This window comes from Equus asinus, chromosome 5, assembly GCF_041296235.1.
Source record: "Equus asinus isolate D_3611 breed Donkey chromosome 5, EquAss-T2T_v2, whole genome shotgun sequence".
In the NCBI taxonomy this organism is placed as follows: domain Eukaryota; kingdom Metazoa; phylum Chordata; class Mammalia; order Perissodactyla; family Equidae; genus Equus; species Equus asinus.
Window position 1 is genome coordinate 99,028,072 of NC_091794.1, and position 21,816 is coordinate 99,049,887.

The 21,816-nt window shown below is 51.6% G+C and overlaps 1 protein-coding gene across 3 annotated transcripts in view; it reads right to left on the reverse strand.

Annotated features, from left to right (window-relative positions):
- VWA5B1 (von Willebrand factor A domain containing 5B1) overlaps positions 1–21,816 on the reverse strand; it is a 62,101-nt gene that overhangs the window by 19,029 nt on the left and 21,256 nt on the right. For 2 of the 3 annotated variants that reach the window (XM_070510855.1, XM_070510854.1), the window contains exons 2-11: positions 21,236–21,400; positions 19,121–19,273; positions 17,568–17,787; positions 13,909–14,054; positions 12,257–12,388; positions 11,505–11,629; positions 7,588–7,764; positions 3,305–3,415; positions 1,349–1,551; positions 771–885 (exon numbers count right to left, since the gene is read on the reverse strand). In XM_070510855.1, the coding sequence (XP_070366956.1) occupies positions 771–885; positions 1,349–1,551; positions 3,305–3,415; positions 7,588–7,764; positions 11,505–11,629; positions 12,257–12,388; positions 13,909–14,054; positions 17,568–17,787; positions 19,121–19,273; positions 21,236–21,374 (1,521 nt within the window). In that variant the 5' untranslated portion in view covers positions 21,375–21,400. Of the gene's footprint in view, positions 1–770; positions 886–1,348; positions 1,552–3,304; positions 3,416–7,587; positions 7,765–11,504; positions 11,630–12,256; positions 12,389–13,908; positions 14,055–17,567; positions 17,788–19,120; positions 19,587–21,235; positions 21,401–21,816 lie in introns of those variants that run through there. The other variant, XM_070510853.1, reaches the window with a different exon arrangement.

Genomic DNA, 21,816 nt, shown 5'->3' on the forward strand with positions numbered 1-21,816 from the left:
TCCCTGGAAGCCCTCAGACCATGACTGAGCATGGCAGGGATACCAGTGCCTGACATTTCAGCCCAACACAGACTACCTGCTGGGAACTCTTTGCTCCAGAGCTTCTCTTTGGGCCAGCTGAGACCCTGCCAGATCTGCACTGCAGCCTGAAGTGCTCCCTGCCCAAACCTGCTTTCCTCCTTTCCTTTCACAGGCGTTGCATCTGCCTCATGGACTTAAGAGTTTTCCTTCCTGGTTCTTCCCATTTTCTCTTTCACAGACATCGTCTCCCAATAAACCTCTTGCGCTCTTAACCCTAGCTCTGTCTCTGGTTCCTGGAGGACCTGGACTGACAGGGGGGTTTCCAAAGGGTTGGATTATTTGTGCCAATTGTGCAGGAAATGGAGAAAAGACTCTAATCTCCTTGATTTCTGGGCCTTTTAGATTCTTCTGAGCCACCATTTGTCATCATCAGGAACATGGCCAGAAATGACCCCAAACACAAATCCATATCCAGAGAGGCAGGGACTCCTTCAGGAGCCCCAGTTCTGCTCAGCCAGTGGATAGCGCGTGGTCCAGTGGCTGAAGACCAGGGGATCCAGTATCTTGTACGAGCTCCAGGGGTCGTCTGCCCTGTGGCCTCCCCCTCTCTGATTCTCACTGGGGTGCAGTGTGGCCCAAGGGAGAGCTCAGACTCGGGGTAAAATCCCAGCCCCACCACTGAGTTGCTGTGTGACGGGTCGGGCCTCTGAGCTTCCAGCAGCAGAAGAGACTCAAGCCCTTGCACATACCTTGGGTTGCAGCCGCTCTCCTTCCGCCAGGAACTCGGCACTGCCCTTGGACACGGTTGCCAGCCCTTTCACCAGTCTGTGGCAGACAGTGGGTCCAATTCCAAAACTATAGCACCTGGGGAAGGGGAGGACAGAGGCTGCTATGTTCCATCCTTTCTGCCAGCGTTGTCCGCTGATGGAGAAAGGGCCAGAGCATGAGACGGCAGAGCTATCTCAGAGCTGGCCCTAACTGCAGGCAGAGGGCGAGGGAGAAGGAATGGGCTCATCAGTGGACACTCCTATTCACACGTAGGGCCCGTAAACTCGCACCTCAGTACAGAGTCAAAGCAGCAGGCAGGACTTCCTCTCTTCCTCTGCCTAGGCTGCTTTTTGGAAGCTGTATGCAGAAGTGTGGGCATCTCATCCTGAACTTTTGAGGGAAAAAGGCCAACTCTGAAGTCAGCTCCATCATCCTGGAAGCAAAGCACTATAGGATTGCCTCCTCTCCTTCTGGCATTTTCCATGTTGCCCTGTTTCTGGTACCCCCAGCCCAGGGCAGCCCAGGATAACCAAGCCCTAGACATTCAGCCTGTGCCAACCTGGTGGAGAAGGCGTGGTTTCGCACCAGCTCCAGCACCTTCCCAGTGTTGTTGACCGCCCCGTCTGTGATCAAGAAGAGAAGCCGCGGATGGCCTCGGTGCACTGGCTGCCGGGTGATCCACTTGAGCGGGGAGAGGATGTTGGTGCCACCCATGTCAGCCCTCATTCTCTGGATGTTGTCACAGGCCACGGCCAAGCTTTCCTGCAGTGAAGGGACACAGGCAGGGGAGACAGTCCTCAGGTCACCATATGGCCTGGTGACTCTGAGTACCCTGGGCGACGAGTCCTTTGTTTCCCTAGATAATGGTTCAGCCTCACTGGAGTTGCCCTGTTCCCAATTTCATCTCTGCCCCACACACAGAAAGAATAGCTGGCCACTTATTTGGTGTGATTCTGCCCCATAACACCCCCACCAATGCCTGAAATGCCACCGTTTGTGGTGTATTAACTTATCATTATCTTTCCTGGTTCCTCTTTAAAATATAAACACTCCTAGAAAAGTTGGCATGTCAAACCCTTAATTGCTCAGCACAAATGAGGTTTCCTTTTCTGATGAGGAAGGCAGGCAATGTGGTAGAAAGTACACTAGGCTAGAAGTCTTAATACCTGAGTCCTGGCCCGACTGTGACACTACATCCATACGATGCTTTGAGGAAAGCATTTCCCCAAACTGGGCTTCAGATTCCCTGCCTCCTGCACCAGCGCTGTGAGACCCAACTGGCCAAGGCTTCCTGGCACCAGATGGATGTCACTGCAGCAAGGGCAGATTCTCACTGGACATCAGATGTCCTCCTGCTCCGGACTCAGGAAGATGCTCTTCCAACATCCACACTGGGAATAACAACGTGTATCAAAAGTCTTAAGATGTGTATATACCTTTTGAACGAGCAAGACTAGGAATTCATCCCAGGGGAACTATTAAGGATGCATGCAAAGTCTTTGCTACGAAGGTGACTAAATAGAAACAAATGGAAACAACTTAAATGTCCAACTGGAGGAGTTTAGTTAAATAATTTGCAATCTATCTGTGCAGTGAAATACTAGGCAGCCATTAAAAGTATGTTGCAGGTTAATACCTACTGGCATGGAAATATGCTCACGATAGACTATTGTGTTGGAAAAGCAGGTTACAGAACAGTATGGAAGGTCTAATCCTATCTTTATTGGAAATGCGTGTAAATGTGGAGAACAAGATCTGGAGGGATTTTGACTCAGCCCTTAACATTGGTTCTTCTTTTTTTCTGACTGGTGTGATCATGAGAGATTTAAAAAATTTTCTTTTTGATTATATAGGTCTAAAAATTTGGGGGCAATCATAATGTTATTTTTGTATTTAAAAAACCCATAAAGTTATTTTTAATTGAAAAGTGGTCCCTATGTCCTTCCTTCCTTCCTTCCCTCCTTCATTCCCTCCTTCCTTCCTTCCAGTTCCTAGACTTGGGTAGGATGCTCCGATTTTGAACATGCTGCTGGGGCCACAGTCCTCTTGTTCCAGATTGTAGCTTGAGCCTGTGAGTTGCATTCTTAGCCCACCTCCATGTCCACTTACCCACCTACTCACTCCCCTACCCCTTACCATTCACTCCTCTGGCTCAGCCTTGCCTGAGTCTATCATTCTCATGAGACAGAGGCTTCAGTGAGTGGGAGTCCTGTTATCCTCTCTACCCTATCCCTGTACCCCCTCTCTGTGCACACTCATACTTTGTCCAACATATTCTTTATTTTAAAGAGGGGTGATGTCAGAAGGCTGAGATGTCAGAAAACTGCCTACACGGAGATAACCCCTTTTTAATTCTCTGTCCCTGGGCATCATCTAGGCTTTATGTGGGTGGACAGCTTCTGAGACAGGCCCCAGGATTATCTCCTCTTTCTTTTTCCTTCCTTTTCTCTTTCCTTCCTTTCCTTCCTCTCTCACCATCCACCCTCTCCTGGTCCCAGTCTTGCCTCCTCCTTACCTCACTGTAGGTCTGACTGGAAGGGAAGAGCGTCTTAAATGTGGATCCAAACCCAATGACATTGAAGAGGCAGGCTGGCATGAGGCTCTTAAGAGCCACCAGCATGGCATCCTGGCAGGCAAGAAAGGGATTTTCAGGATTCGGGAAGGAGTTATACCTCTGCCACCACACGCCAGTATTCTCATCCCAGCACAGAAGAAGCCTGCAAACAGACCTTTTACCCTCTGTCTGTACCCAACCTCACCTTCTCCCCCAGATCGGGAAATTTGCTGATGCTGACCAGCGGCTGCACCAAAGCCATCAGCATAAAACTTCTCATCCATGTAGCAAGTTTGACTTCTCAAAGCCATTCTATTATGGTTTGCCAGTTCCGTTTCACCTCCTGCTGACCCTGAGAGGGAGGGAGAGCAGGGAGCACCCACTCCTTTCTGCCAGAACAAAATTGACATCTAACGGGAGCACGTGGTCTGGTCCAGGTCACACTGGTGATGGAACAGGCTTCTGGCTTTCATCCAAGGCCTTTTGCAGCAGACTCATGCTAACTATCATTAACGAGGGACAGATTTCTTAGGGACAGTCTCTTTAGCTCGTATTTGCTGAATGCCCAAGACGTACTTTACATGCGTTACCCCACCTAATCTTCACAATAACCCTGAGGCGGGCACAACATCACCCCCACTTTATACAAGAGAAAACTGAGGCACAGAGAAGTGAAGTGACTTGTTGGTGAGCATCCTGATAGTAAATCGTGGAGCCAAGACTCAAACACATGTCACTTTGCCTCCGAAATCTGTGAACATTGTGGAATCTTAACCTGTTTAACTATGCAACACCAAGAGACCTTGATGAAGGTATATTGAAAAAAATAATGACAAAGAGGGGATGTGGAGGAGTGACAGGAGGGAAAATGATGATACCGAGGATGATGACGATGATACAGTGCAATGATAAATGTTGAGTAGTTATTATGTGCCAAACACTGTGCTAAGCACTTTATATTAGTTATCTCATTTGATCTCTGTACCATGTATTATAGCATAATGGTTAAGAAGATACACTTTGATGTTAAACATATCTGGGCTGAAATCTCACCTTCACCATTGCTAACTTGACCTTGGGCTAGTTGGGTCACTCCTCTGAGCCTCATCCTGACACATAGGAAGCATTCAGTAAACGTTTATTATCACCAACCCAGTGAAATACATATTACTATCAATACCTCTGTTTTACAGGTAAGGAAACTGAGGCTCAGAGGGTTAAGGAATTGCACTGGATAACAAAACCTAAGAACATGACTGAGGCTTTCAAAACATAGCTCCGAGATCTTTATTCATGTTGGCTCTGCCTTGGCGTGGAGCTCAGGAATGAGGAGCTCTCCCGTATGCCCATATAGTTTATTGATAGCATCTCAGCATCTCAGCATGGCTTCAGGCAAACAAACTGTTATACTCCAGAATATAGAAGGAAACAGTCACAAGTGGATTCTGGCAATTTCCACACCATACGGCCTTCCAGGACCCACAGACCTGCAGCCCCTTTCCCATCCTCCTCTGTAAACATTAACATTAAACATTAGCATTAACATTCTCTCTGTCTCTCCTTGTTGTTTGTGTCAATACATTTTGTTTTTCTGCAAAAGAAGTCAATATCTGCTTGTTTTTTCATTAGCCACTAACGTATATTCCTGCTAGCAGGAGACTCTGCTGATCCATTCAGATTGTCTCTGCTCACACCTATTAGAATTTTTAAAGCCATGTTTTTGGCAGCAAGTGGCAGCTGAAGAATGAGACCAGCTGCAGGAAATTAAATTGGCTGAACTTTCCCCTTTGGCATGACTGTTTGGATTTTTGCTCTGTCCTGCCTCCCTAAGCCTAGTTTTTCGTAAAACTCCAACATAATGGGCCACAATTAGTGAGTGACCCAAGCAATGCCCAAATGGCCTCATTGTCAGTGGGGAAAGGGGTGTGTGGCCTGAGTAATTTCTGTGCTTTCTCTAAAAGGGGCGTGTGTAGCAGAATGGATTGTGCCAATGCAAAGCCATTTGTGAAGGGATGACCTTAAGCTCTGTGAGCTGAACTGGAAAAGAGAGCAAGAGAGACTCCATGGGGAAAGAGGCTGAGAGGAGAGCCAGAGGGAGTTATTGTCAGAGAATTCTGGAATGTAAAGGTTGGAAAGGTCTTTAGTTCAGGAAATGGATTTCCACGCATAAACCAACTCCATTTAACTGGTAGTAATTGCCTGGAACACAAGATGAGAAGAGACTGAGTCCAGACTCAGCATGAAAAAAAATGTCGTGGTCAGTCATTGATGTCTGTCTGGGCTTGGGAGAGGGGAACAGAGGAACATGTGACATATGTTTGCCCTCCCTGAATTAATCCTTTCTTTTCATTTTACAGAAAGGATAAATGAAGCCCAGAGTTGAAAACCAACTTGTCCAAAGCCACATAGCAAGTGAGTGGCAGACTTGATCCTGGAACCCAGGCATTGCCCTTTCCACTAAGCCATGCAGCAGAAATGGCATAATCAGAGAAGAGAGCTTTTCTTAGTGGAAGAGAATTATAATTCTCTATCAGTAAGGTAAGGAAAATGAGCACTGAACCAAGATATGGAAGGCTTAGGCTCCCTCACTAACCCTGTGACAGTGAGAAAAACACTTAAGTTCTTGGGGACTCAGTTTCCTTACCTGAAAAATGGATTAAATGCTCTCTGGCAGATGCTTTGGGTTTATGATCCCATGATTCTTTAGAGTAATTGAAGAGACGTCTTACAAATTGATACAGCTATGGAATGGAATGGAATACACACGGCCACACAAACCCAGAGCATGCTTCAGCACTCCAGCACTATGGACAGCTCCCCATTCCAATTCCTGTCTTTGATGGCGGGCCAGATGGGGAAAGGTATTAATTAGTCCTGCATCCCAGTGTCAAGAGGAACTCGGGTCTCACATGATTGCTCTGTCATACTTCAAGACAAAACCCAGTCGTGGCAAGACTGAGGAGTTAGCTGTCATCACAGATCCGGGTAACCTCTCCCCTCTTTGCTGATCCTGTTGCCCTGGAAACAAGAGTTTGCTCCAGGGACAAACTAGTGGAGTGGATGAAATTTCATTTGACAGCAGAGCCCTCTCCCTTTTTGTTCCCTCATCCCTCGTTTTCTTGAACTATGATCCTTTACCTGGTTCAATAAACAGCGACTGAGGGCTTTCTATGCGTAAGCACAGAGCAAGGCCCCACGGGGAGAGGTAGATGAGGAAGACATGATTCTTCCCCCTAATGAACTCGTAACTCCAGAGGAGGAGACAGACATCTACACAACTAAAAATACAAAGGGGAGTTGGAAAATGCCATAATAGAGGTGAATAATCTCCTGAGGGAGATGAAACGTCTCTGGATATGTAGGGGGAAGGTTTTATCATTCTTTCTTCTGCACTCCTTCAGAAGTCTCCACTGCAACAAGACCATGATCCCAGGCATAATTTAGTAGCAGGACTGTGCCCGTTACTTGAATGTGAGCTCCTTGAGGGCAAGAACTATGTTTATAACCTCCTTTCTTTCCAGATGGCCAAGCACAGGGCTTTGCACATGTTAGGCATTAAAAAAAAGGATGAGCCAAATCTTTTCTACTAGATTCTACCCATTCATTGATATCAGGGGCCATCTCCAATGAATCTCTGATGCCAGGTGGTAGTGATAGTTAGACAGACATGGGTTAAATCTTAGGCCACACTAGCTGTGTGACCTTGGGTAGGTCACTGAAACTCTCAGGATGGGTTTTCCCATTTGGAAAATGTGACAATAGGACCGAGCTCATGGGCTTGTCTGGATTAAACATCAAGCTGTGCATTAAGTAGTAGGCACAGTGTCTGGCATGCAGTAGGCCCTCAGCAAATGTTAGTTTCCTTCCTCTCTTCCCTGTGCCCCTCTCCACTCAGTACCTAGTGAGGTGTTTTAGCCAGAACAGGCACTCAACAAAGGTTTGTAGAATGCCAAGGAAAGCTACTGATGACTTCACCCCTTGTAAACGGACAACAGAACTAACTCTCCTCACACCACTTCAGGGCTTGATTTTGGGAGTGAGTTGAGTTTGGGTGTCTCTGTTCAAACTGGTTTTAAAAAGTTGCTGTTGTTCCTTTTAGTCCTGGATTGTCACTTAGGAAAGTGGTTCAAATGTGGAAGGAGGGCTCCCTGGAACAGAAAGTGCTGAGGAAGCAGGTTTGGGGGAGCACAACTGGTTTACCCTGGAGCCCTAGACCCCGCGGGAGGGGGTCCTCCTACAGGTACCTTGACGAGGAGGATGTTGGTTCCACTCATGCTGCCGCTCCTGTCAATGAGGAAGATAAACTCGCCATGGGCCTTTCTCAGGTTGGGCTGGACTGACTGGAGGTCAGGACAGAAGTTGAGCATGATGACAGAATGGTGGGGGATGTCCTTGTGGAGACGCTTCCGGATGATTTCTGTCTGGAGGAGAAAGGAAAACTCTCTCACTTGGGCATTCAAGGGGTCTAGAGCTGCTCCTGGGAGCTCACACTGGTTCCCCGTTATTCACCAAGTTTTGTCAAGATGCCACTCACACTCCTGTGTGAAAGACTTCCGGTTGACGGTACCTGCTCCTCCGTTTGCTAGACTTTCGCAGGTTGCATCAGCAAACATGGACTTCGGAGGCAGAAAGACCTGGGTTTGAATCCCAGCTCTATCACCATCCAGCTGTGCGACCTTGGGCAAATCCCTCCTCTGGGTCTGTCTCTTCATTCGTAAAGTGGGGCAAACAACATCCACTTCTCAGGGTGCTCATGAGGATGAACTGAGCTGCCATGCAAATGGGAAGCTTCTGGCACACAGGCAGGCCCCCAGCTGAATAGTGGTTTCTTCCACTTTCACACCCAGTGCAGAAACCACTCTCTGGCTCATCTTGGTCGTGAACTTGATTTTCCTGGTTTACCGATTCTCTCCCACTGATAACTTTTTACTCATTCTTCAAACTTTACCTCTTTGGAAAACCTGCCGCAATCTTCCAGGTGGACTTAATCACCTGGTTTTCTCACCGAGCTGTACAGATTAAATGCAGTGCTTGTGCAGCCCGCTACCCGGCAGAGAGTAATTGTCTCTAAGCAGCAGCCATCCTCGCTGTTGCTGCTGCCGCTGTTTGTCCTGGGCGCCCAGGCACTCCTCACACTGCAGGTTTTGCTTGTATTTCTGCCTCCCCTCTAGCGTGTATGCTACTTGAAGGCAGGTCATGCCTGAGTTGCATCTCCAGAGCTTAACACGGAGCCTGGTACAGAGACAGGTGCAGGAAATGCTAAAGGAAGGACAGCACCACAGTTCTTCATCCTCGTTCGTGGCCTCTTATCTGCCCTCACACCCTGCCACTGAACCCTCCTTCTTGACTCTCCCATTCACGCCGCACCAAACCTCATTTCCTCCATCCTCACTCTGCTTTTCTCTCTCTCCACTCCGACTTTCTCTCTGTGTGTCTTTTTATGTGTCTCTGCGTGTAGGTGTCTGTGTCTGTTTCTCAGTTTCTGTCTGTTTGGGTCCCTTCCCCACTTCAATAGATTACATCATCACCACCCAGGTGAAGATGATGGCATCATCAACATCAACGATGATTGACACCTAGGTCAAACCAGACCTAGCACACGTCCTTGATGCCTCTCTTTTCCTCATCCCACACATCCACTCCTTCGGCAAAGGATTTCCAGTTCTACAGCTAAAATTCATCCCGCGCTTGTCCTCTCCTCTCTGTCTCCACTGTCACCACCCAAGTTTAGGACAATAGCATCTCTTGCCTAGACCTTTGCAGTAGACTCTTGCTGGCCTCTTTCCTCCACTTCAATCTCCCTGTGGTCCATTCTACATAGAGCGGCCAGCATGATCATGCTTGTCACCCTCTTGCTTAAGCCATAGATTCCCCTCGTACCTTGCACCATGATTTATAAAGCCCCCTATGGCCAACCCCCACCTTCCTGTCCACTTCATCTTTGCCCATGTTGCTCCCTACATTTCAACCACACTAGCCACCTCTCTGTTTTCCAAACACATCACCATTATTCTGCTTCTAGTTCTCTGCACATTCTTTCCGTTTTTCACTTTCTACCAGGCCTCATTCTCAGACAGGCTTGCTCTAAGCACCTAGCTGAAAGGCATCCAGAGCTTATCTGTCATTGTCATATCATCCCATTTTATTTTTTTCATGGTTCCCAGCCCTCTCTAAACTGATCTTGCTCATTTATTTACCTCTTGTCTGTGCTAGAATGTAAGCTTCATGAGGACAAGGGTGTATCATTTTCAGTGTTGCCTCCCCACTGCCCAGAACAGAGCTTGACATCTGTTGGGCACTTAGTGTTTGTTGAATGAATAAATGAGAAAGTGAATCTGTGTGGGTCTTTTTGTCTGCCACTGACCTGTGTGTGAATCTTTATTTTTTCAGCCTCTCCGTCTCTATTTGTCTCTGCTTCTCTCTGTATCTCTGTCTCTTCTACATAATGTCTTCCTCTGTGTCATTTGCCCCCTCTTTGCTAAATCACAGTTTTTGACAGCTTGTCCTAGCCACTCTTCCTGACTGATGTTCACCCTCTGGATGCCAACCTCCCTCCCTGGCGAGCGATTGTGCTCTCCCTCCCACACGGAGCTCCTCTGCTGAAAGCCACTGCCCAGCCTGACTCTCCTGATGACAGAGCCAGAGGCAGCAACAGCCACATCTGCCAGCGAGAGGAGCCTCCTCCGGGAATCTGATGTTTGCCTTTTCAAGGGACGAGTGGGGCTTTGGCTCAGGATTCTCTAATGTCTCCTCAAGCTGCCACTATTCAATTACAATAAACTCGTCATTTCTTAGCAGCTTCGCGTTGATGGCTGTCATCCTTGGGGCTCATGAGAATACAGGGTATTTGCATAAACAACCCAAGGTGGCAAATTAATTCCCGTTTGCTCCAGCGCTCCCAGAGCTAATTGATTTAAGGCTTGGCAGGCAGGGGAGCTGGCCCCAGGCCTGGGAGGTCCATTGCCACCCCCTCGTTTGCCCACGTGCTGCTGTTCTCAGAGCTCAGCGGCACCCCTGGCATTGCCATCCCGGACTCTGAGAGCCTGGCCCAGCCTCTTCTTCCAACTGACTCCTGTGGGTGAGGGGCCCCTCTGGGAGGGCTGGTGTTTCCGGGGGGTCTCTAACATGGGGATGATATGATGGACACTGAGCCATCTACAGCTTCCCTTTGCCATCTCTCCCTCCCACCCCCCACTCAACAGGTGCTTCCAGTGGGGTCTGTATCAGTGAGGCCAGTGTGAGCAGTAAGCTGCCTGCGCGTTCCTATATCCTCCCCCTCGGCCGTCATCCTCACCAGGCAGGCCAGCAGAAATGGGAGGGGCCCTTCTGTCCAGTGCTGCTGCCCCACAGGATCTAGTCTGAGTTCTTAGCCCCACTGTCACCAAGGCCAACCCCCAGAGAACAGTCTGCCCTTTCTCCCAGCTCACCAGTTCTTTTTCGGGGCTAAACCTCAGTTTTCTCATCTGAAAAGAGGGGACAATAAAAAGAAGTGTGTCATCATTCTTAAACCTATCTTGGCATTCAGGACCCGGCTCTGTGTGCAAGGCCACGACCAGGAGACCGTGGCCCAACTGTGCTGTCGGCTCTCCCTTCCCTCCCCCGCCTCGTTAGCCTCCAGCTTCGTGGGGGAGGGGACAAGCAGAAGGAAAACATCTTTCTCAGGCTTTCCCTGCTCTGCCATTATTCTTGAAGTAACAGCAAACAAGGCTCCCAGAGAGAGGAAGAGCAAGAAACCCATTCAGCGGGTGGGAAAAGAGAGGCCCAGGAGTAAAGGTGAAGTTGGAAGGGCACTCGGCTGCAGGGTCCCGGGTACCCCTGCCGGGTGGTGTAGCCTAGAGAAGACCGACGTTGTTTCTGCTACCAGCCTGGAATTTCTCCTGGCTTATGCTCCTTGGAGGCACTAGGAGAAAGTGGCCTAGGAGGTGGCCAGGAGGCGGGAGGTCAGCGCCAGGGTGACTGCTGCTCCGGGAGTCCACGTTCCCTCTGCCCCGCAGTGCCCCAGCCCACAGAGGGAAACATTGAAGAGGATCTGCCACCAGCCTGCTGTGTGCCCTTGGGCAGGTCACCCCCCACCTCAGGCTCAGTCTCCTCATTGGTCCAGTGAAGGCCAAGTTCCCAGTGCCACCCAGTTCTGCCACCACTGCCTCCCTGAGCCCCTCACCTTTCGCTCTGCGCTGCTGCTCTTCTTCATCCCTTTCATGAGATCTGTTCTTCCCTTCAGGTGCTGTTCAAACTCCCCCAGGGTCATGTCCCCTTTCTCCAGCAGGACATGTGGCATGTGGGGCTCTGCAGAGACCAGATCAGCTCTTGGCGCTTGTCCAAGGGTGAGGGTGAGCCAGCCAGGGCCTTAGTTTAGGGCTGGGATCCAGTTGAGTGGGGAAGACTCCTCACTGGAAGAGGGGAGCCTGAAGCAGTGGGGGGCCATGGGAAGACTCCTTAGCTGGGAAGCAGGAGAGCCTAGTGGCCATGGGGGCCTCATGGCCCTCTCTGGGCCTCAGTTTACCCACATGTGCAATGGGAGTGGGACTGGGCTCCCTGTTCTTTTCAGGTCCTGACATTCTATCAAATCCTAAAGAAATAAAAGAGTTGCTCCCTGAAGGTTCAGAGCTCCCAGGGCCTCACTGAGCTTAGGGTTTCAGAGATCCTTTGCTCAACCGGCCTGGGGGGAAAGCGTTCCCATGGGTGGATGAGACCCCAGGGCCTCTGGAGCTAGAATGGGGGCAGGAGACACTCGATTCTGCCAGCTAGAGCCAAGTTTCCCAGGAGGCAGGTAGCTGGTCTCCTCTCCTCTCCTGGGCACTCCGACCCTCTCCCCGGCTGGCCACTGGGCAAAGGGCCACAGGTCTGTGCCCACGGGAGCAGTACCTCCTCCCTCCCGCAGGCGTCCCAGGGGCCCCGCCTGGTGCACAGTACCACTGGGGTGGATGAGGATCTCCACGGGCCGGTCGAAGGTGTGCCTGTTGGCCAGCGTGATAATGATGCTCTTGGCCGAGCGTGCAGACGGGGCGGCGTCAGCTCGGATCTCGTGGGTGGGACTCTCCACCCCTGAGTGGTACAAGAAGACAGGATAGATTCAGAAGCTCCAGGAGAGACAGGGGCTCGATGGGAGACCCTGAGACCCGGGCCAGAGGTGCCTGGCACTCCAGCCGTCTCAGGGGCTCCTGACCTGCTGTGTAACCATGGACGGGCCTCCTCAGTTTCCCCATCTGCCGGACGGGGGCTTAGGTGGTGTCAAGTGGTCCTTTCTGCCCTGATCTCAGGATCCGTGGGGGTCAAAGGTGTTGCTTCCTCATAGGGACCATAAAGATAGAAAGAGCTCACGCCCCATCAGTGGGCGCTCCATAAACGCCTCTCGTGTGGAACGTCATGATGCTCTGGGAGAACACTCCTTGACAAGAAACCACATCTTAGTGTCCTTTTAAAATCTTGAGTGAATTGGGGAAGGGAATCATCAGAACAATGGTTCCTGACACACTTGGTTTTTATTTAGAAAATTAAGAATAGATCTACCATATGATCCAGCTATCCCACTGCTGGGTATTTATCCAAAGAACTTGAAAACACATAAGCATAAAGATACCTGCACCCCTATGTTCATTGCAGCATTATTCACAATAGCCAAGACTTGGAAGCAACCTAGGTGCCCATCAAGGGACGAATGGATAAAGAAGATGTGGAATATATACATGATGGAATACTACTCAGCCATAAGAGATGATGAAATCCAGCCATTTGTGACAACATGGATGGTCCTTGAGGATATTATGCTGAGTGAAATAAGTCAGAGGGAGAAAGTCAAATACTGTATGATCTCACTCATAAGTAGAAGATAAAAACAACCACAAACAAACGCATAGCAATGGAGATTGGATTGGTGGTTACCAGAGGGGAAGGAGGGGAGCGCAAAAGGGGTGAGTAGGCTCACATGTGAGGGGGTGGACTATAATTAGTTTTTGGGTGGTGAACATGATGTAATCGACACAGGTTTCAAATCTGAAAGCTATATAATGTTATAATCCAATGTTACTGCAATTAAAAAAAATAAAAAATTAAAAAAAAAAAGGAGAAGAATGATGGTTCCCAACTCTGGCTGCATGTTAGAATCTCCTGGGAGCTTTTGAATAAATACCCAGGACACCCCCTAGACTAACGTCATCAGAAATTCTGGGGTGGGGTCCAGGTGGCAGGATTTTGAAAGCTCCCCAGATGGCTCTGCTCTGCAAGACGAGAACCAGGAGGCAGGTTATGGCTGTGGCCTCTAGGAGAGGACCAAGAACCACTGTGGCCCCATGCACGTTTCCCCAAGGAAGCCACTGAGGTTGAGATGGGGACAGCCTTGAAACCTGTCTTGAGAGGGGCTCATCTTTGGGCTGTGTGATGGGGAGCAGGAAATGGGGGTCCATAAAGCTCTGTGTGCTTCAGGTTGTCTTCCTTCTGGGCCGGCCAGCTTCTGCGCCTGCCCCTTCCTCTCTATCGCCAGCAGCTTTGGGCCTGAAGCTCTCCCCACCCTGGGGCCATGAGTCTTCTTTCTGGCCCCCATCTGGGTTTGCGCCGCTCCCTCTCACCTGCGAGCAGGCACGGCCCACGGATCTCCAGCTGGAAGTTGAACTCATATTCCATGGGGTTGGACACATCGGTGTCCAGGAGAGTCGCCAGGCACAGCTTGTTCCAGGGGTCCGGGGCCCGGGTCTCGAAGCAATGCCTGTCTTTGCTGGGAAGGGGGTCGAGAGGAGGAGAAGGAGGCGGGCAGCCAGGCCCGAGGCAGGGGACCAGCATGAGAAGACATGGAGAGGACGGTGAGTCCCCGGCAGCCCGGGCACCCTGCAGCCCAGACCACTAGGGGCTGCGGAGGTTCCTCCCGCCCAGACCCTTCCTCTCCCCCGAACCAGACCCCATGGAGAGCCTGGGATCAGACATAAGGCACAGTTACGTAGAAAGGATGGGCCAGGTGCTAGGCACAGTGCTGTACAGCACCAGCTCAAATTGTTCCCACCATGAGCCCCAGAAGAGGCACCAGGGGTCCAACTTGCCATCTCCCACATGCGGACACTGAGGCTTAGGGAGACGAGGTGACCAGTCTAGGTTCCCACCACCAGGAGCTGGCAGAGCGTGCATCCTCACCCGGGTCTGTCTGTGATGCGCTGCAGCCCACCACTTCCTGAGTCCCTGCTCTGTCTCTGTGAGCTGGGAGCCCCTGCTCAAGCCCGTCTCCTCTAAGTCTCGGTTTTCTCATCCATTAAATGGGATAATAGCAACACAGCTGTCTTGAGTGAGGCTTAGCAAAGTCTGTCACCTGCTGAAGGCTTGTTTCTGGGCCCTCTTTCTGTGTCATCCCCCACTCTGTCTCTGCTCCCTTCGCCTCCCCTCCACAGTCACACCCTCTAAGGTCTTTGATATATATCCTTAAATATGCGCGTATCCTTGTAAAATAGACGGTGGCATTTGGTCGTGAATGTGTTTTAAACTGAAAAGACTGCACCATATTATGAATCTCATTCAATCGCTTCCTCTTCTTGACTCAGCGCTGTGCTTTTAAGCTCTGTCCGGGGGGCTGTCTGCAAACCGAGCCTTTGCTGTGCCCGTGGTACCGCTCGGGGACATCTGTACATTGCACTGATTTGTTCCCAGCTCCACCTGCCCGTGTCCACAGATACCGCACCGTGGAGAGCCTCCCCTGTGTCCCCTTGGACTTATGAAGGGATTCTCTGGGATCCCCTGGTCACAGGGCACGCACGGAGGGTTGTCAGATTGCTTTCCAGGGTGGCGTCCCACTTTCCACTCCCACCAGCAGCCAACAAATCTCCTTCTCGCCTCGTCCTTGTTAACACTTGGCATTCTCTGTTTTTCTTATTTTCTTTGTGTCGCTCTATCTGAGCAGCTTTCAGGTTTGTAGGGATTTGACGCAAGCTTCTCCCAAGAGCACTTCTGTTAGCTCCGCCCACCGGAACGGGCAGGAATGAGCTTATCTGGGCCCCTTCAGGGGCACCAGGGACTCCTGGGCATCTTATTCCCTGATCCACTAAAATCATTTTTTTTTTTTTTTTGAGGAACATTAGCCCTGAATTAACATCTGCCAATCCTCCTCTTTTTGCTGAGGAAGACTGGCCCCGAGCTATCATCTGTGCCCACCTTCCTCTACTTTATATGTGGGACGCCTACCACAGCATGGCGTGCCAAGAGGTGCCATGTCCGCACCCGGCATCCGAACCAGCAAACCCCAGGCTGCGGAGAAGCGGAACATGCGAACTTAACCACTGTGCCACCCGGCCGGCCCCTCCACCAAAATCTTGAATGTCCCCAGCTTTGCTAGGCCCTGCCTCTCAAATGCACAAGGCTTGGCGCCCACGGCAACACTTACAGAGATGACACCCAAGGTGGGTGCTCCCTGGTCTGAGATTGTGCTGCCAGCTTCTCTGTTGTACCAACAAATGTTTTCACCCTAGACTTCAGGGTCCTACATGATCTCACTCCCCACCACCTCTCTGACCTCTCTCCTTCCCTCCCCACTCTGCTATCACTACACTAGCCTTCCTGCTGCTCCTCAAGCACACCAAGCCTGCTGCTGCCTCAGGGCCTTTGCACTTCCTGCTCCCTCTGCCCTCTGCCCCGAATGTTCTTCCTTCAGAATATTTCCTTGGCTTGCTGCCTTCATTCACATCAGGCCACACACGTTGCCTAAGCCCTGTCTATTCCAGCTAAAATAGCACCCACCCCACCCTGTCCCTCTCTAACCTCTGTAGCACTGATCTTCACAGAACTCATCATCTAGCCTATTACATGTTTATGGCTTATTTCTTTACTGTCTGTCTCCTGCCATTAGAACGCCAGCCCCTTATGGGCAGGGATCTTATCTGTCTAGCTGCCTGCTGTGTTCCCAGCACCCAAACAGTGCCAGGCACAGAGTAGGTGTTAGATTATTATTCGTGGAGACCAAGGAGCACCCTCCAGGCTGGCCTCTCATGGGAGGCTGCAATAACCCCTCCCCACTCAGCTCGGCCTGCGGTCAGTGTTTTAGCCGGTGGTGTCCAGGAGTTTGCTGACCTGTCCTGTGTCCTGGTGGCCTCTGCTCCCAGCTGTCCCCGGAGCCATACCCATGTGTGTATGAAACTCCTGGAGACACGTGGCCCATCTTCCCAGATTTCAACTTGGCTCAAAGATTTGGGGTGAGAGTTGGGGTCGGGGGAGCTAAGTAGTTTAACTAGCAATTAATTTCAAGTGTTATTTTTATACCCAAATGGTGCTAAGATACTGTGGAATAGATTTTAAAAATTCACGTGAAAGAGAAAATACAAGACTAGAAAAGACATCCCCCGCGTGTAGCAGGCTACTTAAAGATGTCGTCCTTGCTCCCTGCAGAGGAAAGCTCATTTTCCTCTGTCCACAGACGAGGAGATGGGAGGAGCCCTGATCTCAGCTGCAGGCACCTCAGAGGACCACAGAGAAGTCATCCTGGGACTGGGTTTGCTGTCTTCCCCACCCTGCCCTGATGAAAACTTTTTTAAGGGCTCCTTGTTGCTTTTGGGAGAAATTCAAAGTCTGCCGGGGCCACAGTGCATCTCTGCAGCCTCATCTCATGCCACTTGTGCTTCAGTTCCTCTCTGGGACCCTGTCCTTGCTACCTCAGGGCCTTTGCTCTTGCTGTTCTCATCGACAGGAATGCTCGTCTCTGTGCCTACATCCCCCTCATCGCTCAGCTCTCAGCTGAAATTCCGGTCCTCAAAGAAGCCTGGCCGGGGCCCCCTTTTATACTCTTAGCCCAAGGAACTTCTCCTGCACGGCGCTTTTCGCGTCATTAATTCCGCACGCGAGTATGTCAATAGTCCCACATTAGCTGTGTTGTTAGGTGGATGATGATCTCTCCCACCAAGATCCGAGAAGGTGGGAGCTGCATTAGTTTCATGCCCTCTGTCTCCCTAACACTTGGCCTAGTGCCCAGCATGTGGTAGCGCTCGGAAAACGCCTCTGGAGAGCCTTAGAGAATAAAGCTTGGAAATTCTGGTGCCAGGCTGCCGGATCCCAGCACTTCTGGCCGATAGCAGCACAGGGCATATCAGGGAGAGTCTTCAAGGCGAGCAGGGGAGGAGCAGTAATTCAGACAGTGGCCCCTGTAGCCCTGAGCCTCACCTTCTGCTCCCCATCTCCCCACCCCGCACTCCCATGACTTGACCTGGCCGGTCCCTGCAGCCCAGTGAGACTGCATGCTCGTCCGGCAGGGGACCCTTACCCGGCGGCCTGTTGGTTGGAGGAGCCAGTGCTCTCGGTGCAGAACTGGGGCACGGTCGGGGCGCAGACAGCAGGCAGGAGGACCCGCACAGCCCCGCTGGGCAGCGTCGGGAGCTCCGACGAGGTGCTGACGAAGATGGTGACGTTCTCCATGGGGGCGATGGTCCCCAGGTTGACCACGAACAGGATCCGCTCCAAATCCTCGTCCAAAGCCACCTTTCCTGGTGTGAAGGAACGAGGGGTGACGGACACCCCCTCTTGCGGACTGTTTCCTAAGTGCCAGGCCTGGAGTCAGGGGCTGTGCATCTATCATGTCTAGTCCCCTCTAATTGCTGTGTGGCAGCTTTGAGGAGCTCATTTTGCCGATGGGGAAACTGAGGCTCAGCATGGGGGTGCCACTTGCCCAAGTGACTTGACGAATAACTAACTCATTGAACCAGGATCTGAATCCATGGAGGTCTGAAGCCAGATTCGTGTACCTCCCACTGTGCCCTGCTGTGAGTGGGAGACGTGGACCCACATGGCCCCGACAGAGGGCCACATCTCTGCCCGCAGACTCTCCTTCCACCGGCATCCCATCCAAACGCCCCCTGCCTTTGGGATCCATGTTTTGCTCCTGCGCTCCCCTTCCACCTGAAAGGCCCACTCCCCCATCCCTACTTAGCCAGTCTTGCCCTTCCCTCCAGCCCCTCCAGAAAACTCCCTGGTCCCCGGTCCAGACCCCTCTTTCCCTCCTCTGACATTACCCAGGCCTCTTTCGGCACAGCCGCTTCCCGCCTCCCATCGTGGTTCCTCCCACCATGTCCCGGCACTGTTCCCCAGGCTGTGAGCAGTCATAACGGCTTGAGGGTAACTCTAATCTTACACGTGGTGAGTGCCCATTAGAAGATTCTTGATCATCTTAATGATCAGGTGAACAAACTTCACCTTGATCACAGATCCAATGTAGGAATCTGCTACATTATATGATACTTGGTCTGGATTCAAGCCCTGGGTCTGCCACTAACATGCTGTGTGACCTTAGGCCAGTCACTCACCCTCTCTGAGCCTCAGTCGCCTCAATAGTGGGCATCAGTAGTTGTTATTTGAGTACTTACTCTGCACCAGGGACTGCGATGAGTGCTCTGCAGACATGTTCTCTGTTGAGCATTGGGTGCGTATAATTGTTAGTTCCATTTTACAGATAAGGCTTAATTTCTTATCCAAGCTCACACCATTTGCAAGCAATAGGACAGGGAGTCAAACTCAGGTGTGACTCACTCCACAACTTCTGGGTTTAAATGACATGCTGTTCTTTTGTTTAGAGACATCTTAAAAACCCTTTTGTTGCCTTCTTTGGTCATTACCATGCTTTTGAGGTGAGAACAGGAACAGTTATCTCTATTTCACAGACATTAAAGTGAGATCAGAGAGGTTAATTATTGGCCTGAGGTCACACAGGATTCCTGACTCCTAGTTTAGTGCTCTCTCTACCCTATCCCATTGTTGCCCTTTCCGTCTGCCTGAGACCCCAGCCAGGCCCAGGCGCTGCCACAGCCCTTCCAGCCTCCTTACCTGTGACAGTTGTGGTTCGGATGCGGTTGGCATCGAAGTGGCCACTCTCCATCTTGGCTTTGTCCTTGATCTGTACCGTCACGACACGGTCGGCAATGACGGCCTCAAAGCCGATCACCGTGGTGTACTCATCCAGTGGATACACAAAGAGGCCTGCCAGAGCAGGGCCCAGCATCGCGGGGTGCCTGGGCCCACTCCGCATGCCCCGCCCTGGGAGGGAACCCGAGCCTTTGGCCTGCCAAAGGGCGGTGTCACTGCCAGTCAGAGGATGCCTGAGAGTACCAGGCTGGGACCTCATGGCTCTGGGGCCGAGCAGATGCTGTGCGAACATCGGGGCGACTAGAAAAGAGACAGCTGCTCCCCTGTCCTGCCAGCTTACTCTGCAGGCACGAGGATGCCGTGGCCAGGCCTTCTGATTTGCCAAGAGAGAGTGGAAATCCGGATTTTATGTGACCTGCTGTGTGAGCCTAATAAGACACATGTGTGTGGTGTGGCGTCTAGGAGCTGGGGCCTCGGAGGAGGTAGACCAGGTTCTAATCTGGGCTCTGCACCCTTCCCTGGCCTGGTGACCTTGCATAGGACATTCAGCTTCTCTAAGCCTCACAGCTCCATCTGTAAAATGGGAATAATAGGGCCAAACTCATAGAGTCGTCACGGAAAGTGAAGAAATAGCCACCATGTGCCCCAGAGTGTGTGCCCCACATTTTTATACCTTAGTGCTTCTCAAACTCTAAAAGCCTGGGAGTCTTGTGAAAATGCAGATTCTGATTCAGTAGTTCTGGGGTGGGGTCTGAGAGTCTGCATTTCTAACCAGCTCCTGAGTGATGCCGATGGCTCGGGTGCCACACTTGGAGGATCAAGGTCATATCTTGTTTAATCTGCCCACAGACACTGGGATGGCACAGTGCTGGGCCCATGACAAGCCCCCCACAAACCTCGGCTTCCGGCCCCTCTGAGCCTCAGTTTCCTCCTCTGTAAAATGGGGGACCTGGGGACCTGGTCCTGTGGCCAAGTGGTTAAAGTTCTGTGCACTCTGCTTTGGTGGCCCGGGTTCGCAGGTTTGGATCCTGGGCGTGGACCTGCTCCACTCACCAGCCATGCCAGGCGTGTTAGCAATGGATGTTAGCTCAGGGCGAATCTTCCTCAGCTCAAAAAAACAAAAAACAAAGAAACCGCGAGGGGACTGGCTCTTTCTGCATGCGGAAAACCACCGGCCTGTCCCAAAGCTGTTGAGTAATTTAGTCTCCTGCGCCCCCAGTGGGTCCTATTTCAAGCCACCCTTTCCAGGTTTCCTTAGACAGAGGAGCGGGGTCATTGACTCCACCCGGGAGACTTCTGAGGGGAAGAAACTTTCCCTGCGGGGTCCTTTGAGGAATTGAAATGGCTTCAGGACCTCAGGTTGGGCTGGAGGGTGGTGCCCCAAGACATGTAGCTTGGGGGTTGGGAGGCCCCGTCACTGTGGATGAGAAGGAATCCAGCCATACAACCTTTATAGGGTAGCTTCCCAGCCAGCCTTCCTGTAACTCCCTCCCTTGGGGGGAAGGAGAGGAATTTACAAAGAACTCTCGAAGGCAAAGCTCCCTCCTACTCCTGACTGCCCCACATTGATGATTGTATTCGCAGAGTGTTTTCCACTCCACCTGGTCCTTTCTCGGGCATTACCTCATCTGCTCCTCCCGTAAACCCCGGCCGCCATACAGGCAGAGGAGCATCCTGATTTTGAGAAGGACAGTGGCTTCCCCCAAGGTCACAGGGACAAGAGCCACGCCTAGGACTGGGAGCTCTGGGCTTCCACTGAGCCTTGCTGCTCTCCTGCTGGGAGGCTCCCTGGAGAAAGTGGAGCGCTGACCTTTGACACGGTGGGAGGGCTTTGTGGGAGGTAAGTTGTGCTGGGACCTTTGGCTGGGGCTGAGCCCAAACCTGGGCTCGACCTGACCCAACTTGCTGCTAGCTTTGAGGCCTGCAGGGCAGAATGGCATCCTTATTTTACAGATGAGGAAACTGAGACTCAGAGAGGTTATATGACCCACCCATGCCTGCCGCTGGTACATGTCAGGATGAGGATTCAACGTGGAGTGGGGGGTGGCCCTGGGGAAGCCCAACAGGGGTCCTTACCCTGGAAGGGCTGGGCTTCCAGGTTGCCATAGGTGAGGGAGGCGGTCAGACCCAGGGCGTAACCACTGACAAAGGAGGTGACATCGGACGCGGTGAGGGGCAGGGCTGCCCCCGTGATCTGGTTCAGTAGACCCGGCATCCCGCTGGATACTCAGCCTTCAGGGCCTGCAAGAGACAGGAAGGGAGGAAGTGGGCAGAGGCTGCCCACCCCTCCCCACCCCAGCTCTCCCACTTCAGACCCCACAGGCAGGCAGGGCATCATTCGCTTCATTTCCCCAAGAACTTCCAGTTAGTGACCCATGATAACTCTCAACCATCCCCGAGAAGAGAAGTGGTCATCTCATTTCTTCCCATTTCATAGTAGAGAAACTGAGGCCTGAAGACATGTGACGTGCCTGGATTCACTCAACAGGTTGGAGCACAGTCAGGGCCAGAGCCCAAGCAGGCTCACATCCAACCTGGGATTCCCCGAGATAGACAGTGCTCTCCTAACCCCAGAAGGGTCCGGGGACTAGGGCTCTGACCCATCCCTCTGTCAGGTCTATAATCTCCGAGCTGGCGACGCTTCCCGTGCAAAGTGA